Source organism: Petromyzon marinus, chromosome 2, assembly GCF_048934315.1.
Source record: "Petromyzon marinus isolate PM22_M1 ecotype Great Lakes invasive population chromosome 2, UKy_Petmar_22M1.pri1.0, whole genome shotgun sequence".
In the NCBI taxonomy this organism is placed as follows: domain Eukaryota; kingdom Metazoa; phylum Chordata; class Hyperoartia; order Petromyzontiformes; family Petromyzontidae; genus Petromyzon; species Petromyzon marinus.
In genome coordinates this window covers 35,351-55,399 of record NC_133668.1, presented here as the reverse complement: position 1 = coordinate 55,399, position 20,049 = coordinate 35,351, and the positions used below count along the sequence as shown (strand labels likewise).

The 20,049-nt window shown below is 49.7% G+C and overlaps 1 protein-coding gene across 4 annotated transcripts in view; it reads right to left on the bottom strand.

The window, feature by feature from the left end:
- Positions 1 to 7,769, bottom strand: part of LOC116950738 (solute carrier family 23 member 1-like) — a 30,790-nt gene extending 23,021 nt beyond the window's left edge. For 2 of the 4 annotated variants that reach the window (XM_032968760.2, XM_076068657.1), the window contains exon 1: positions 7,682 to 7,769. In XM_032968760.2, coding sequence (XP_032824651.1) covers positions 7,682 to 7,729 — 48 coding nt within the window. In that variant the 5' untranslated portion in view covers positions 7,730 to 7,769. The other 2 variants (XM_076068653.1, XM_076068655.1) reach the window with 2 other exon arrangements.
- Positions 7,770 to 20,049: the final 12,280 nt, after the last annotated feature.

Genomic DNA, 20,049 nt, shown 5'->3' with positions numbered 1-20,049 from the left:
CGCTCACTCACCCTACTGCAGGTGGCACCGCTTATTATTATTTCAGCTCCTTCCCTTTCCACGGCTCCAATTTTAAATTCCCTCCTCCCATCGTCGTCTCGTTTCCCCCAAGCTCTTATCATGAAGATAATAATAATAACCTTGCTCAATCAAATAAACGTGTTACACTCGTATCTACTGCAACCTTAACCGTGATTTTTGATGCTAGCCACTTGATATTTCGGGTCGTTGGGCCGGTGGCTCATCATCGTGTCCCCGCGACGTGCCAGGCCCTGCCCAGCTAAGCAAATGTCCCGGACAATCGCCTGACAACTCGTCATGCACGCTTCACGTGGAGCACGCGGACAGCTGCTTTGGAGCTGCACGCAGCCCCACTATTTACCTTTTGTTTTATCCGCTGCCCACATTACCCTGCGATTAACTTAACCACTCACCGTTTGCCATCCACCTAATCCGCTGGGCCCTCAACAAAAGCCGTATTGTCCCGATGGTAATGGAGGACTGTGGGTTATCAGGAGTGAATTCTTCTCTAGGGTTACCCCTTCAGCCCAGCGCGCTGGCTTCCTAGGCAGCAGCGCGTGGACTGGACGTGGGATCGCTAATGAGTGCCTTTCGCGGTGATTTACCGAGGTCTTTATGACGCAGTACTTGCAATAATGCATTCTTCACTCTCGCCGCGGTCAAGTTATAATAATATAAAATGAAATAAAATGCTAATAATATAATACTATAAATTTATGTCATGTCATCCACCCTACGTAACTGCACGCTGCGTCGCCTTATGAAGGCTTTGCCTTTTTATTCCTCATAAATCCCTCCTCGTGTGGTCCAATATCCGACTTTAAATTCCAATTATTAACTGCGTCTTTGTGGTTAATAAGTCCAATATTACACGGGTGTTTAACAACTGGCCAAGATACGAGATGTTACCGGAGACACACTGAGAGCAGTGGGGTTCGAGAGCTGATCCTGACCTAATGGTTGAACCGCTGAGCAAATACTGCTGAGATGAGCTTTCTGAGTGAGCAATGCCCCTGGGTGGAATTTCACCCCCTCTCAGCTGGGGTCACTGTGTTCGTGTTGAAGATGCTAACTCAGTGCCAATTCTCTTCTTGGGCGTGATGGCAACAGTATGTTCTGGAGCTGAATGCCAATGTCGAGGTGTGCTGGCCATGACGAGAGGGCTTCAGGATAGAGATTTTGTGTTGTTCTTCTTACTCGTCAGTGGAAGGAGCGCAGACCACAGTGATTCACTATACGGGCCATCGTTTGGCTTGCATGGCCGCAATCGCACCACTGTGGCTTGTCTATAATTTTTGTTACATTCGCGAAGGAGATGTTCACAGCAGACTAGTGATGTTGTGTGTCGTAAAGGAATGTCAAAGCCAGGAGGTGTTCTAGGCGTCCGCGTTTTCCACTCTGCACATCAGCAGCGTTCTTCCAGATCTGGGTGACATTCTGGAATGGAGACGGCAGCACCTATCAAGTGGACGTCGTTCATTCGAAGCCAATGCCCTTGCGATCTTGAGCATAGCCGGTGAGCTCGAGTGACAAACACCACGCCCGGCCCCCTTTGTCTCCCGAGTGGCGATGTTTACACAACAAGTACCCATTTGAGGCTGAGTCAACCTAGGGGAGGCCCAGGACCAGTTCAGATAATCGTCACCGGTGATGGCTGTGAGAGGGAATTGAATTCGGTTCGCCAGGTTCGTAGTGCAGCGTGCTCACCGCTAAACTACCGCTCTCTATACACAACCACACACACAGTGACACACAACCACACACAATCAAAATTGGCAGAACCGGGGGAGGTTATACATCCTTCACACAGAAAGGAGCCCGATTCTGGAATCGAACCCAGGTCCCCTTGTCGTGAGGCACGAATGTCGCCACAGCGCCACCAAAACCACCTTGCAGCCCACCTTGTGGGCAAGGAATGAAGGACCCGGCAAAGATTCGTGTTGTTTTTGAACGTGTCTGTGCGTATACCTCTGAGTGTTACCCCCTTATCCGTGCCTCAATGGCATTGGGCAAACATTCCGATGCAAGGTCCTTCTCAAACAGACTCTTAGGACTTGGTCAGACTTTACTGAGTAAGCACGGCATGAGATTGTTATTGTCGTTGTCTGCCCTGAGTGTGCCAGTGACGCCACCCAGTGGAAGTGTGATTGGTCGCTTGTTGACGAGGTTCATGGTTCGAGTGCATTATCTACAACATCATGTGGCCGGTGGATGTTAAAGAACCCCCGATGTCTTTAGAGACGAGTAGGCCATTGTGTGCTAGCCTTACGATCCAAATTTGACAAAATTTCAAGTTAAACCGCAATAATTACTCAAGTGGATTACCCGTGACAATCAGCACCCCTTTACTGGCAAGCGAATTTCCCACTTGCAGACCATGTGCTGAGAGTGAAATTTGTGCCACACAGGGACAGCTGCCACTGGGGGTGCGCTTTAAAAATGTTGAGATGAGATGTAAGTCACAGATCACTGTATGAAAAACAAGTCGTGATTATTATTTTTGTTAGTGACACTCTTCATGACAAGTCCATACCACCACGAATATTCCTACTCACGCACTCGTGAGCAGTGGTTGGTTACGTACGGTGTGCAAGAAGTTCAACATACATACGCTCACCCATCCACTTACTCTAACACTCACTCACCAACAAAAGACACAGATCAACCATATAGCCTTAACAGACTGTTGGGGCAAGTGCTGTTAGCGAGCACCTATGCAGGCCTGCACAGCACATGAGGGGGTGGGTGGCCAACACCACGCCCGGCCACCTTTATCTCCCGAGTGGCGATGTTTACACACTGCACCAGAGGGGAGGCCCAGGACTAGTTCAGATAATTGTCGCTGGTTATGGCCATTTGGGTCGCCAGGTTTGTAGCGCAGCGTAGCGCTAACCGCGACACTACCGCTCACTCACCAACCTAACCACTCACACACTCACCCAGTATCTCACAAACTCACCCACTCACCGTATCACCCATCCCCTCACTCGTCTGCTCACTCCCACTTACACTCACCCACTCACCAACTCACTCACATTGTCACCCATTCACCCACCAAATATCTCACTAACTCACTCAAACACACAGCCACACAAACTCAACCACTCACCCGCCCACTCACTCACCCCACTGCAAGTCCCCTCACTTCTCTCTCAGCCTCTTGCCGCTGCTCCACTCTGGAATTCGTCTCTCTACCCCAAGCTCTTATCATAACCTCAAGTCACGTGTTACACTGTCGTCTAGTGCAACGCTGTGCTGTTTACTGCTGCCTGCTTGGCGTTTTCTGGGCATTTGGACCTGTGCTCAAGTAACGGTGAACAATAAAAACAAAACAAATGAATCTAAGCAAGGAGCGGTGAATCATTGAACAATCAAATAACACCGTCATTCCTCTACATAACGAGCAACTCATTTACAGCCACTACCGGGTGAAGGACTCGCCACGCAAGTGTCGACCATGGGGTTGGGTTGACCCCTTCACGATGGCCAGTGATGGCCGGTGCAGAGAGTGTGACCAGGATTCGGGTATCAGATATCCATCACTCGCCAATGATGTTTGCTGTGATCAGGACGTTGGGAGAGGGAATTCCAGGAGTGGAGCAGTGCGAGGGGAGAAGCAGAAAGAGAGGTGAGGCTGACCTGCAGTGTGGTGAGTGGGAGGGTGAGTGGGTGGGAGGGTGAGTGGATGAGAGAGGTTGGTGAGTGATTGAATGGTTGAATAAGTGAGTATGATATTGAGTGGGTAAGTACGTTGGTGAGTGAATGCCTGAGTGTTGAAGTGAGTGAGTGGGAAGGTGAGTAGGGAAAAAAATAGGCAAATTGTTGAGTGAGTAAATAACTTAGTGGTTGAGTGAGTGGGAATGTGAGTGGATGAATGAGTAAGTTGTTGAGTGAGTAATTTAGTGTTTGGTGAGTGCGGAGTTCGGTGAGTGATTGGCCACACGTCTCGAAAGAGTCTGGATTACCCACATTTTCCCCCATCATACGACACCTGCTGATCCACTTGAGTACTTGTGGTGAACCCATGCACACTGCTGGGCTGACCGAAGCAGTGGCAGTGATTAAAAAAAAAAAACCTTTTGCTTGTTTGGACTGCCGCGCCTGGAGATCGAACAGAACCGAAGCGAGTCCAAGTCCAGCCTGGCCACTCACCATTGAATCCACGGTCATTAGCTAAACATTGTTCGGCATGACTCATTGACTTTGGTGGCATTGGCATCCAAACATGTTGAGTGCTTGACTTCAAGCTTTTGTGACTGCAGGAATTCGTATTTTTTGGGTCTTTCGGTAAAGTCACGTAGATAGGTTCAAGAAAATAACAAAAAAACCTATCTACGTGACTTTATTGAAAGACCCAAAGAATATGTTGAGTGTAGGTTTTCCCCCTTTTTTCTGGCAACAAAACAGGTGTTAAGATGTTAAAACACCAAACTGAAACCTTTTACAAGGAATCATGTCTGCATTAACCACAATGCTTGTGGTCAGAATGCAAACAAAAAACATACTCTGCTAATATTTGCACTGTCCTTGAAACTTATTGGTCCACACCAGAGACAACTTTCTTTTGAGCCTCGTCTCAAACGGTGTTAGACCAGAGGACGCCAAAAGGCGTACAGCACAAAGACTGTCACTATCAGAATAATGAGGGCTCGGGGTGAGCATCTACATCATGGGACCTCCTTTGTCAGTACCAAAGTATGATAATAGGTTTTCCCTCTTTTTTCTGGCAACAAAACAGCTGCGTTAAGATGTTAGGCAAAGGAGGTCTCATGATGAAATATGTTGAGTGCTGTACTGCTGCCATCTACTGGTACCTTGCGAGCACACCGCGGTCTGTGCGTGACCCAGCAGCGCTGAGTGATTCCACAGCGATGCCACAAGGCCAGTCGATCAGCCTCTGTCGACTTCCTTTGAGGCGGTACTCAATGCTCATGAGCGTACACTGACACATTCGCGCGTATGTTCTCTAATCCACGTGTTCCTCTTTACGTATCTTCAGTGAATTTTCACAATCGGAGTGCCTACGTTGTCTACGCACGGTGCGAAATAAGTTCTATGTACACCCGTCGCGGCCTAGGGAGTCACTTCCCACTGCTCACCCTACGGACACCGTTCACCAAGATGAAGGAACGAAGAAGAGCTACAAATGACCGAAAACAACGACCCCTTTCAGGGCCGGCACTCACAGTGGCACCGTGAACACCGAGGGCTCTCCTCCGTCAACCAACGGCCACTCGCCACAAAGGGCTGACGAGCAGCACACCACGAAAACCCGGCGGTTGCAAAAGCTCATGAACGATACGGCGATGCAATCTGCGTGGAATCGGTCCTGTCAATCGAGACAGCCTCCATGACAATAACGACACTGACATCCTGAACGTTAGCATAGGAGACATCTCAGTTACATCAGTCTACAAATCACCAAAGAAGAGACGTGAATTATCTGCACCAGGGACTTAGCCAAATAAAATACAGATCGTCATTGGTGGCTTTAACAGCCACAGTCACAGCTCGGGCTACGACACCACCAACGGAGACGCAGAGGGGGTGGAGACCTGGGCGAGAGGCAAACGAGCTGAGCCTGATTCACGACTCCAAACTCATTCAGCAGTGGACAGTGGCACAGGGCTTACAACCCTCACATCGACGTTGTCAGTCCACAATTCCGCAGCTCTAAGCTGCAAGGTGGTCATGGATCCCATTCCATATTCCCAACACCGCCCCCTCCCAATTCACATCATACCAAAGGCAATGCCAAAGGCAGTGCCAAAGGCAGAACCATTCCACCGTCGCTTCAACTTTGCCAGAGCAAACTGGCAGGAACTGACCGTAGAGCTCGACAGAGCAGTAGCAGACATCGAACCCAACCTAGAACACTACAAACACTTTGTCAACGCGGTGAAAAGTACTGCCAGAAGACGCGTCCCCCAAGACTGCAGGACAAGATACCAGGACTCACGCATGAGCGGGCCAGCAAATATGAAAAGTCCATTAACAAAATTAACACCAACTTCTTCTCTGAGGTGTTTTGTGATTAGGTGATGATAATTTAGGCCTCTGGAGTTGAATCGAATCGTGCATTTTTTTATTTCATGATGCTTTTCTTTGACCAGGGTTCAACAGATATTTTCAGGATCAATGCAACCATGTATTTTCAGCAGGGAGTATATGTGTTGGGCACTGCCACGAGAGTGCAAGGTACTCCTGATATTTTGTTTTATTTTATGTTACCAGGTAAGGCACACTGAGCTATGTAGCTCTTGTTCAACAGCGACCTGGTTAACACAAATGATAGCTCAACGAAATGGCTTATCGTGTGCAAACGTCGAGCAGCCAAATACTCTAAACGCGTGTTTCTATATGTGGAGGGAAAACACGGAGGACCCAGATATACAGGCGTCAGGGTTGGAATCGAACCCACGACCTGCTGTATACCAGGCAAGGTAGTTAACATCTCGCCACCAAGATGTTAACCCGGTGGCGAGTGAACACCTCGTCTGGCCATAACATTCGTTTACCATTGCAACCTTTGCTGCTGTGGTGGTGGGGGGCAAGCTGGTGGCACAACGGAAAGGGGCCTGGGTTGGGCGCCTTTCCGTGTTGGGGTCTGTGCGTCTGCTGCCCTGAGTGTGCGTGCGTGCGTGATTGGGCGAGTGGAGTCTGTGGTCTCCCCCTATTCTGCATGGGTTTCCTCTGGGTTCTACAGTTTCCTGCCATGGCTGAATAAACACACAATGCAAAGAGTGTTTAAAATTTACCAGCAAATCACTCCATTGGGACCTTTTCTTATCTTAATGAGATTCATATATTAATGTTACGCCTTTTCCAAGGCGCTTTAAGGCAATTATAGAAGCGTACATAGCATGACACGTAATCGGGCATCATTGCATTTGGAAGGCAAAGAGGGACGGAGAGGGCTGGAGCCAGGAGGGAGTGGGGGCCACCGCAAGCGAGTCCCCCAGACACAGCAGCAGCAACATCGCCCACCTGACTCAGATAACTTGGCAGGACCCTCTTGAAAATTAATCTTGAGACTCATATCCTGCGGACAACGTTAGGGCAATCCAGGGTGCCATGTAGACAAAATAAGGCGAGATGCGCGCTGGCGAGCCGGATTGAGATTTGTCACCTTCAGAACTCCCTTGCTTGGGCGGAGATAGCTGGAGATCGTGACAAGTCGTGTCCCTTCGCACGTTGAGTGAGACGGCGTTATCAGTCTCACATTGCACTCGAAGATGGGCCCGGATCCATGTCTCGTGCTAAAGCTGCCCAGACCTCATGCGTGTTGATTTTAAGTGGTTCATTACGACTGAAAACACAATTTCAGAGACCCCACAAAAATATTAAAATATCAACTGAAAGAAAGCACATCAATATACAATTCTCCCTCCTCCCACCGCCACACACAAACACAGAGGTCTCCCTTTGTAGCCTGCATGGGCTGCCAGAGAAAGTACCGTGAGCGGTCCCCTGCCTGCGAGTCGGCCTGGGGCACACCACGCCAGGGCACTCGGGGCAGATGTCAGATGTCACCCGTGCCACTGACGTGATCCGTTAATGAGAATTGAACTCAATTCTCGAGGTTTGGCGCGCAGCCCACAGCACCACGGCTCCCCACACCGCGCTGCATGCCCCACGGACCCCACCGCTCGCTCCTCACCGAGAAAGCGGCGTTCTCGCTGCAGCCACCGCCGCCACTCGCCTCCATGCCGCGAGCGCCGCGGTGCCACCGACGCCTCTTCAACGCGCGCCCCGCAAGGTGCATGGGGGGAGGTGGGGGGGGAGAGGTGGGGGGAGGTGGGGGCCGGAGGAGTTCAGGGGAGACGCATTCCATGGGGCTGCGCGTGGAGTGAGCGGGACCTGTGACCTGAACCTCCCCTAGGTGGACTCAGCCATAAACGAGTGCCTATGGCGCGGCTGTTTGAACATCAGCACCGGGGAGACGAAGGCGGCCGGGCGTGCTGCGGGCAAACCCACACCGCCGTGCTCCGTGCGGAGCTTCGTAGGCGCTCGCTTAACGGCACTTGTCCCAACTCTCTGTTCGAGGCTAAACGGGGGATCTTTGTATTTGCTGTGACCTGGACGTGAGTTGAACTCCAGTGACACATTGGGCTAACGAAGTTCCGTTTTAACTTTGGTTGATTACCCAGCATAGCCACACTGACTCTCAAGAGTCTTCTTTTTCACTCCAAGTTTACGTAGTGATAGAAGAAGACTTTACTGCGCAATCTCAAGAGTCATTTGCAGGTACAGACTCACTGACTCTCACTCACACTCACTGAGGAACAGGAGAACATACACACTCTACACAGACTCACTGACTCTCACTCACACTCACTGAAGAACAGAACATACATACTCTACAGTCTACACAGACTCACTGACTCTCACTCACACTCACTGAGGAACAGGAGAACATACACACTCTACGCAGACTCACTGACTCTCACTCACACTCACTGAAGAACAGAACATACATACTCTACAGTCTACACAGACTCACTGACTCTCACTCACTCTCACTGAGGAACAGGAGAACATACATACTCTACACAGACTCACTGACTCTCACTCACTGAGGAACAGGAGAACATACACACTCTACACAGACTCACTGACTCTCACTCACTCTCACTGAGGAACAGGAGAACATACATACTCTACACAGACTCACTGACTCTCACTCACACTCACTGAGGAACAGAACATACATACTCTACAGTCTACACAGACTCACTGACTCTCACTCACTCTCACTGAGGAACAGGAGAACATACACACTCTACACAGACTCACTGACTCTCACTCACACTCACTGAGGAACAGGAGAACATACACACTCTACACAAACTCACTGACTCTCACTCACTGAGGAACAGGAGAACATACACACTCTACACAGACTCACTGACTCTCACTCACACTCACTGAGGAACAGGAGAACAAACACACTCTACACAGACTCACTGACTCTCACTCACACTCACTGAGGAACAGGAGAACATACACACTCTACACAGACTCACTGACTCTCACTCACACTCACTGAGGAACAGGAGAACATACACACTCTACACAAACTCACTGACTCTCACTCACTGAGGAACAGGAGAACATACACACTCTACACAGACTCACTGACTCTCACTCACACTCACTGAGGAACAGGAGAACATACACACTCTACACAGACTCACTGACTCTCACTCACACTCACTGAGGAACAGGAGAACATACACACTCTACACAGGCTCACTGACTCTCGCTCACTCTCACTGAGGAACAGGAGAACATACACACTAGACCAGTGGTTCTTAACCTGGGTTCGATCGAACCCCAGGGGTTCGGTGAGTCGATCTCAGGGGTTCGGAAGAGCCCCCGCCACGGAGGTCCGGACACACTTGAATTATTGTGTAAATTTGTGATAACACACACGGCCCGCTTGGCCATCACTGGCTGCAGATGATCATGCTACACTGCTTGGCCAATCAGCGCTGCGGGGAATTTAGTGCGTACTCAGTAGTCAACGTGTGACTGTTGTTGTCGTACGTCGTGTGATTTCTTTAATATTTTATCCATACTAACTATGTCGGGCAAAAGAAGAAAGTGGTCGGACGAATATGTACAACATGGATTCTCATGTATCACGGAACGTGATGGGAGTGAGCGTCCTATCTGCATGATTTGCAACGCCAAGTTGAGCAACTCTAGTCTTGCACCGGCAAAACTAAAGGAACACTTCTTGAAGCTGCATGGAGACGGGGAATACAAGAACACAACACTTGCTGAATTCAGGGTGAAGAGAGCCAGATTCGATGAAAGGGCCACTCTGCCTGCTCTTGGATTTGTACCTGTTAACAAACCGATCCTGACAGCATCGTACGAAGTTGCTTACCTGATCGCAAAGCAGGGCAAGCCACACACCATTGGTGAAACACTTGTGAAACCAGCTGCATTAAAGATGGCGAATCTGATACTCGGAACAGCGGCCGAAGGTAAATTATCCCAAATTCCCCTTTCAAATGACACCGTCAGTGACAGAATAGAAGACATGAGTAAAGACATCTTGGCTCAAGTAGTCGCGGATCTGATTTCAAGCCCGGCAAAATTCAGCCTTCAACTCGACGAAACCACAGACGTTTCTGATCTAAGCCAGCTTGCTGTTTTTGTACGCTATGTGAAAGACGACATGATAAAAGAAGAGTTTTTATTTTGTAAGCCTCTTACAACAACAACGAAGGCAGCCGATGTGAAGAAGCTTGTGGATAACTTCTTCAGAGACAACAATCTTTCATGGGATATGGTTTCTGCAGTTTGTACGGACGGAGCTCCAGTCATGCTGGGAAGAAAGTCTGGTTTTGGTGCGCTAGTAAAGGCCGATGCACCACACATCATTGTGACGAATTGTATTCTGCACAGGCATGCGTTGGCAACAAAAACCTTACCTCCAAAAATGACAGAAGTATTAAAAACTGGTGGAATGTGTGAACTATGTGCGAAAAAGTGCTCTGAGGCACCGCATCTTCAGTGAGCTGTGTAAAGAAATGGGCTCTGAATTTGAGGTACTTCTGCTCCATTCTAATATTCGGTGGTTATCCCGGGGACAGGTGCTGAATCGTGTTTTTGCCATGCGTGTGGAATTAGCCCTGTTTTTGCAAGAGCACCAACACTGCCATGCAGATTGCTTCAAAAATCCTGAGTTCATTCTCATTTTAGCGTACATGGCTGATATATTCGCAGCTCTCAATCATCTCAATCAGCAGATGCAGGGTGGTGGAGTCAATATCATGGAAGCGGAAGAACACCTGAAGGCTTTTCAAAAAAAGCTACCGTTATGGAAACGACGAACAGAGAACAATAACTTCGCAAACTTCCCGCTTCTGGACGACTGTGCAAGTAAGATCGAAGATGTGTCTGGAATCGGAGATATTTCTGTATCCACGGAACTGAAGCAAACAATTGCCACGCACTTAGATGAGCTTGCAAAGTCTCTCGACGGATATTTCCCTACAAGAGAGTCATATCCAGCATGGGTGAGACAGCCGTTCACGTTTGCTGTTGAAACAGCAGATGTCAATGATGAATTCCTCGACGAAATCATTGAAATTCAGCAGAGCCAGGTTCAACAGCAACTCTTCAGGACAACAACGCTCTCAACGTTTTGGTGTCGACAAATGAACAAGTATCCAGTTATTGCTAAGAAAGCCCTAGATTTTTTTATACCATTTGTTACAACATATCTTTGTGAGCAATGCTTTTCGAGGATGCTGGACATAAAAACGAAGAAAAGGAACAGACTTTGCTGTGAAAATGACATGAGAGTGGCACTTGCCAAGGTGAAGCCACGCATATCTGAACTGATCTCTCAAAGGCAACAGCAGAAGTCACATTGATTTCCAGGTATGTAATTTGTTGTGAGTTTATGCATTGTGTTGGTTTTATTCTTTGAACAAGGTAATGTTCATGCACGGCTCATTTTGTGTACCAGTAAAAAACATATCTACGTCTTGAATTTGAAAAAAATCACATTTTATTTTTCACTAAAGAGGGGTTCGGTGAATGCGCATATGAAACTGGTGGGGTTCGGTACCTCCAACAAGGTTAAGAACCACTGCACTAGACTAATCGCCATCTGGAAACTGATGTCGACGAGTCTACTTGCTGTCCTACCTTCTCTTGGCAGAGCCAGGGTACGGCTCCTCCTCGATGCCCTCGCTGCTGGTTGCACAGCGCTGCTGGGCTACAGTCAGCCACGTGCAGCAGCTTAGCCACCACCACCGCCACGCGACGTGCAACCTCGAGGTCGCCATCTTCGACTCCATCTCCCGTCGAGGCAGTTGACAGAATAGCGCACGTTTCTTAAATCCCCCCAACTATGCCTCCAACCACGAGTTAGTTGATCGGTAGGTCGCGTGTGGTGGGGTAAAGCGTGGCTAATCCCGACTCTACCAAGACGTCTGGCTAGTGTGAAGAGTATGAGGAGTTTTGATTTAAAGCTTTCGTGACTGCAGTAATTCATATTCTTAGTTTTTTCGGTAAAGTAACGTGACTTTACCGAAAAAACTAAGAGTATGAGAAGTCTTACCTGCTACCAGTCGCCTCCATATCACTCTTTTATTGCTACTGCGATGGTTACTGTTCCCGTGCACTTCATTAATTAATTCCTCGTCGAGGGCTCAGTGTACCAGACACTGTTTGTCTCATCCATGCTCTGGTCAACGATGACACTGCAGCCCATGACAACACACTCACTCACTCACTCTGTAGACTCACTCAACCACTCAGTCACTCACCAACCTACTCACTCAACCACTCAGTCACTCACCAACCTACTCACTCAACCACTCAGTCACTCACTAATCTACTCAACTCACCCACTCACACAACTACTCAGTCAGTCACGGACCTACTCACCCACCCAGACACCCACTCACCTTGCAGGTCACCCCCTCACTTATTTGCATGCTTCTCCCCCCCGCACTGCTCCACTCTTGAGTGAGTCTGTGTGGAGTTTGTATGTTCTACTCCTTCTTGTGCAGAGTGTGATTGAGTGTGGGTGTGCAAGGGGCTGGTAACTCCTCCACCTTCAATTAATTACCACTAAACTACGACGGAATTTTTGTATTGATAAGCTTGTGCTGGAGGCCCTGGGGGGACAGGCGTCTATGATGTCTCCTGGCCAAACCCCATTTGGTCGGTGCCAGGAGACTGAATCCTTACGTTCGGGGCTCCTCCAGAAACAACAAAAAACCACTACGTGTGGCCACGTGGAATGTTCGAACGCTCACTGCGGAGAGGCTGCCACTCCTCTGTCGGGAGCTGGACCGGTACCGCCTGAATCTCTGTGGTATTAAGGAGGTCCGGTGGACCGGCTCTGACTCCTGCCACCATGAGGGGTGGACAGTCCTCTTCTCGGGGCAGGAGACTGCTAAACAACAGGGAGTGGCTCTTCTTCTGAACAAAAGAATGATGAGGACGTGGGAGCATGGCGGTGAGGTGTGGAAAGCTGTAAGCCCCAGGCTACTTTGGGCTTGCCTTCCCATCAACCAGAGGCGAGGAGTGGTGGTCATGGTTAATTATGCCCCCACCAAAGACGAACATCCGTGTGGAGGGATGCAGGTAAGGCTGATGAGTCAGATGCCTTCTATGACCTCCTGTCACAGGTGCTAGCTAAAGTAGCTGCTCGGGATAAAGTCATCTTGTTGGGTGACTTCAATGCCCGAGTTCGTCATGATGCTGGCACCTGGTCCTGAGTGATTGGAAGGCATGCGCCAGATCAGCTCAATAACATTGGCAGGAGACTGCTAGATTTTTGTGCAGCCCATGGGCTTGTGATTACCAACACACTGTTCCGGCATCGGCGCATCCACACAACATCATGGATGCATGCCGGCCCAAGCAAGAACATCTGCTGGACTACGTAGTGACGGAACAGCGGATGCGGGCCCATGTTCTTGACACCAGGACCAACCGTGGAGCTGATCTGCCCACTGATCATCGACTTGTCATCTGTTAGATGCGCCTGCCATTCTTCCACTCCGGTGGTGGGTGTACACCCAGGACCCCATTCAAACCCTTAGTAGCATGGTCTCAGCTAGCTGATGAAAGTTGCAAGCGAGAATTTAATCATCGCTTGCAGCTGGGGTTAGCATCGTCCCCCACTCCTGATGACGAGGGGAAATGGGCGAGGTTTAGGACTATGGTTCATGCAGCTGCAATGGCTGCTTTGGCTACACGGTCCAGACCTTCCCAGAGACCCTCGCTGACAGAGGAGGTGTTTAAGCTGGCTGAGAAAAAGCGACAGGTCCACTCTCATCGGCTACAGCATCCCACGTCGGAGAATGAGGAGGCTTACCGCAGCCTTCGCTCTGAGGTTCGGAGAGCCGTGAGGTGCTGCAAGGATGGGTCATGGTCGCGAGTTGCTGAGGAGATGGAGTCTGCTTCAATGGCCCGCGATCACAAATCGCTCTTTTATTCCATCAAAAAAGTAACCTGCAGCACCACACCTATTACCATCATTAGGGGAAAGAACGGTGATCCAATCTCCGACCCCCAGGAACAGGTTTGCTGATTTGTTGAGCATTTCTGTGAGGTCCTGGGGGAGGGGGAAATCCTTCATCCTGGAAAACAATATGGAATAAAGTGGGGATGACCCTGCCGAGGCTGCAGTGCCTCAAATATTGGAAGAAGAAGTAATGCACTGTAAGTCACGGGCTGAGCTGCCATCTGTTGAGGAAGTACTGAAGGCGATCCAGAGTCTTAGACCAGGAAAGGCACCGGGCAGAGATGATCTCCCAAGCGAAATGCTGAGGGAGGGTGGCGTTTGTGCACATACTGCTCTAAATGACATCATAACAACAGTTTGGACCACTGGACGGGTTCCGAAGGATTAGAAGGATGCCCTGGTGGTCCCCCTCTTTAAGAAGGGGGACTGCACAGACTGTAACATCTACAGGGGCATCTCACACCTCAGTGTGCCGGGAAAGGTCCTGGAAAGGATTATTCAACATCGCCTTGCTAGGCACGCTGAGGAGAGGTTTGTGGAGCCCCAATGTGGTTTCAGGAAAGGGCGGTCCTGCACAGATGCCATATTTTCTGTCTGTCTGCTACAGCAGAGGTGTAGGGAATTCCAACAAGACCTACATCTCTGCTTTATTGACCTGGTCAAGGCCGATGATACCATCAGTAGGCCTGTGCTCTGGGTTGTTCTTCGTGCTTTCGGAGTCCCTGACCTTCTGCTCACGAGCCATTCCCTGTACACCTTGGGGTGCGACAGGGATGTCCTCTGGCTCCCACATTATTTAACATATATTTCGACCACGTAGTTTTTGAAGCCTTCAATAGCTGCACTGGAGGAATTTCCATCTGGTACAGATACAATGTAGAATCATCGATGCCCGGGTGCGGTCAAGTGATGGCTCCCTATTGCTCAACCATGTTTTATGTATGCCCATTATCTGGTAATTGCTGCTCACTCAGAGAAGGAGTTGGAGGCGCTGCTGCTGAACATGGAGCTTGCCACTAAGAGGTTGGTCCTTACCATCAGCACACCAAAACTAAGCACCCGCCTGGGTATTTTGTACCATTGGACACTCCACCCCCACAATTCCAATAAGGCAGTTGTGGAGAGAGTGGAGAGTTTCCCATACTTGGGCAGTGTGCTCATGACTGGCTCCAGTTTAACAGCAGAGGTCTCACTCCAAATCAGTCGAGTGGCATTATCTTTTCATCGGTTGCATAACGCTGTGTGGAAGCCACCTGGTCTGTCGCTCTGCACGAAGCTTCAGGTCTTCTCCGCCACAGTCATTCCCTCCCTTCTTTATGCTTGCGAAACGTGGACCCCCCTAATGGAACATCTTCGCCGGTTAGAAACATTTAGGCTAGCCTGCCTACGATCCATCCTGGGTTTAACCAGGCTGGATTGTGTGAGGAGCTCACATATCCTTGAAAGATCTGGACAAAGTCCCATCGTTGAGCTCCTCCGGCAGGCAAGGATGCCTTGGCTGGGCCATGTGGCCCGCATTCCCAGCCACCGCATGCCTAAACAGCTTTTTATTTCGGCCGGGTCGAGGGAGCTAAACGGGCGCGGCATGGGCTAGAGAAGAGATGGAGTGATGTGGTACAGGCGGACGTGGAGCTAAGTGGACTTGCCGATGACTGGTACCAGCGGTGTCAAGATCAACCTCTGTGGAGGAGGCTCGTGAAGGACGCTACTGGGCAGTTGGAGGCAGTCGCCCTCCAACAACAACGGAGGGCGGAGGAGCGACGCTCACAGCAACGAGTGGAGCGCCGGGTGATTAAAGCACAGCAAGTTGGCACAGTAGGGGGCACAGGTGGTGTATCAGCCAGTCGTCTCTGTCAGTTGACCTGTGGCATCTGGGTCTGCCCCGTGACCTGCTGCCAGCGGGCGTTCGACACTTTATTTGGCCGCAAGGTGCACATAGCCTGGCACAAGCGTCGTGGTGACGTCACTGCCACTTAGTGGTGTGATAATAGGCGAGTGAGTATGTGTGGAGTTTGTATGTTCTACTCCTTGTTGGGCAGACTGTGATTGAGTATGGGTGTGTGTGTGTGTGTGAGTAGGTGAGTGAGTCTGTGTGGAGTTTGTATGTTCTCCCCCTTTTCTGCATAGGTTTCCCCTCGGGTGTCCGGTTTCTTCCCATGGTTAAAACAAACAAAAAGCATTGCAACTGGTATTGAAGAAAAACATCCCACTGCTAAAAAACTCCCTGCAGATCGCTAAATTGGGATGACACGCACAGCAATATCGCTCTACAGATATAAAATAGGCGGAACAAAGAAAACTGGCAGGACCCTCCTGAAATTCGTCTTGAGACTCAGTGGGTCTTTCCCGGATAAGCGAAAGTGAGAATAATGTGACCATTTACTCTTGATCGGCTTAGTGGGCCACACGCCACAATAGCGCCCTTGTGTGCCCCAGAGCCTCCCCGCGTCCCGCATACTTCACCGCGTCCCGGGAGGTTGCACCATTGCCACGTTCCATGAGTAGCGTTTACATGTCTTGTACTGAACTCGTTTACACGTCTTGTACTGAACTCGTTTACACGTCTTGTACTGAACTCGTTTACATGTCTTGTACTGAACTCGTTTACATGTCTTGTACTGAACTCGTTTACATGTCTTGTACTGAACTCGTTTACATGTCTTGTACTGAACTCGTTTACATGTCTTGTACTGAACTCGTTTACACGTCTTGTACTGAACTCGTTTACACGTCTTGTACTGAACTCGTTTACACGTCTTGTACTGAACTCGTTTACACGTCTTGTACTGAACTCGTTTACATGTCTTGTACTGAACTCGTTTACATGTCTTGTACTGAACTCGTTTACACGTCTTGTACTGAACTCGTTTACACGTCTTGTACTGAACACGTTTAAGCGTCTTGTACTGAACTCGTTTACACGTCTTGTACTGAACTCGTTTACATGTCTTGTACTGAACTCGTTTACATGTCTTGTACTGAACTCGTTTACATGTCTTGTACTGAACTCGTTTACATGTCTTGTACTGAACTCGTTTACATGTCTTGTACTGAACTCGTTTACATGTCTTGCACTGAACTCGTTTACACGTCTTGTACTGAACTCGTTTACACGTCTTGTACTGAACACGTTTACACGTCTTGTACTGAACTCGTTTACATGTCTTGTACTGAACTCGTGTAGCTTACATATCATGAGTGGAAAAGAAGGCCAAAGTACCCTCTAAAACTCCGGCTAGTGCAGTGGCGTGAGTGAGCAATTTCAGGGCCGCGCCTTTACTTTTTGACACTTGGCGTATAATTAGCATCACCACTTTTTAAACGAACCTCAGGATGATTCATTTTTTTACTTCGCTTGTTTACTCAGGAAAGTATCACTGAGTCTCAAGAATCGTATTCAGCAGGGTCCTGTATTGGGATGTCTGACCAACATGAACGGTATTTATATTTAGCAACGCACAACGGTGTGCAGTGTTACATTGTGCTTACAAAAGCTCTGAACCTCATCCAGGCCACGGTTGTCAAAGAGTTGAGAAACCATGATCACCCCAGCAATGAAATTCTTACTTGTTTAGCTACGGGAGGAAATCAAAGAACCCGGAGGACACCCACGCAAAACAGGGGGAGAACATCCAGACTCCAAACACGATGTCGGAAGCCTGTTAGGTGAGCACCTTGCTTGGCAACCAGCAGCAGCAGGTGGTGGTTGCCAACCACCTTGCCTGGCAACCAGCAGCAGCAGCAGGTGGCGGTTGCCAGGCACCTTGCATGGCAACCAGCAGCAGCAGGTGGCGGTTGCCAGACACCTTGCATGGCAACCATCAGCAGCAGCAGGTGGCGGTTGCCAGGCACCTTGCATGGCAACCAGCAGCAGCAGGTGGCGGTTGCCAGGCACCTTGCATGGCAACCACCAGCAGCAAGCGGTGGTTGCCAGGCACCTTTCATGGCAACCACCAGCAGCAGCAGGTGGCGGTTGCCAGGCACCTTGCATGGCAACCACCAGCAGCAGCAGCAGGTGGTGGTTGCCAGGCACCTTGCATGGCAACCACCAGCAGCAGCAGGTGGCGGTTGGGTGCAACTCTGCACCTCCCTGGCAGTTATTTTATAAATTGTTCGGAATAACTAAAATTTTCTTGCAATGAATACACACATCACCATGAATATAATTGTCGTCATCAGCAGCACTGACTCATCGATGTCTTTCGTAAGTTAGTCAGTGAGATGGATGCTGCCATTATTATCGTTATGCTCATTCAATGGTGGTATCGATCCCGTGATCCAGTTCCACGAACGCAAGGAATGGTTCCCCTCAGCCTTGAGGCCATCGGCATGGAGTTGCTCGCACATTCCACTGGAGCTGTTGGTGGCAACTGAATAATTCTTTCTCTGAGGGTGAATGGAAAAACTGTACGCGTTACACATTAAACAGCACTTTGATATTCAATTTGCACGAATGACAATAAACATGAACACATTAAGCGTAATAAAAAAGTGATGTTGCTCAGTTTAACACGTAGAAGGCTTTCGCGATCAATGTCATCCATAATACAGGGTTTTAGGTTAGATCGCGTAAATATATGAATGTGTCGTTAAACCCACCACCACCCGACACATCCAATTAGTAAGGTTTTTCACGTAAACAGAAGATGCCGGTGTGTTGGAGAGCAAATCCACAACATTTACAATCTGAGTAAGACGTTTCGCCCGTAATTTCAACTCGCTTCATCAGGCCACAGACAGATTTGTGGAGAAATCCTCCTGTTGTGTTCCTTAAATAGAGGGGTAGATGTGATGACATCACTTGCGAGCTCTTCTTGCGTGAAGTGGGGGGAGGGGGGGATTCATGAATGCATATAAATGACTATGGGTATCCATTGCCGTCTGGGTTATTTATATGGTAATCAATGGAGTGTCCTTGTTGGCACGCGTGTTCTGCCACTGCCGACAGTTGTGTAGTGTTGTAAGGACGAGCAGACTTCTTTAGGAGGCACACTCTGTTTATTGTATTATTTCCTTATACATCGCTTAACACACACAGAGGGATATTCGGTCCCCTCACCCGATACCCTAAGGAGGTACAGCCTCCGGACTTGGCGGGACTCACACGTCTACCGCTAACCTCCTTGATACCTAAGGAGGTACAACCTCCGGACTTGGCGGGACTCACACGTCTACCGCTATCCTAGTCCTCCGGCTAGGACCTAAGGGAGGCTATCTGACCCACCGCTGGCCCGGTGGGTCCTGACCACTGGGTATGCGGAGCCTTAGCCCTTAGAAGGGCTGGAAGGCTGGTCCAGGGTCCTAGCTAGGCTTCAGCCCAGTCTTCTGTCTTCGTGCAGGGAGCGAACTCCACGAGGTCCGTTGGGTCACCCGTCTTATACCCCTTCGTGGCCAGGTAGAACCAATCATACATTCCCACGTGGAACCGTCTGATTGGTTCGCACCAAACCCTGGCCACGATCCGTTTCACCTCGACTGACCCCAACCGTTGTACCCAGGGGTAATGCTGCACCGCCCTGGTGGCAACGCAGGTTACGCAACAGCGCGTAGTTAACACCTCTACATCACCCCCTCCTTCGGAAGCTCCAGCCGTCCCGGCTGCAACAATGGGAAACTCCGAAATTACCAATGGTAGAAGAATTGTGAGTGTGCCTCACGAACAACAAGAACAATTAAACCCTTATAAATACCCCCCTTAACAACATAACGTATGTACAAGGCACTAGACATGCCAAAAAAACATTATAACCACCGGCGAGATTTCGCGCGCGTGCGTTTCGCGGGACCATCGTAGGGGATGGCAGGCTTTGTCGGCGGCACAAGGGAAGGAGGAGGATGAGCCAGAGCATCCGGTGGGCCTTTATGCATCTCCACGGGGACACCTGCTGCTCCACGGTCCATTGAGGCCGAACGTGGCCTGCATGGAGCCGTCACTCCCGCGTCATCTGCAGGAGGAATGACACGCCTGCACTGCGGGTTAGGCACCAACGGGGCAACATCCGGCTCGTCGGACGCGTCGCACA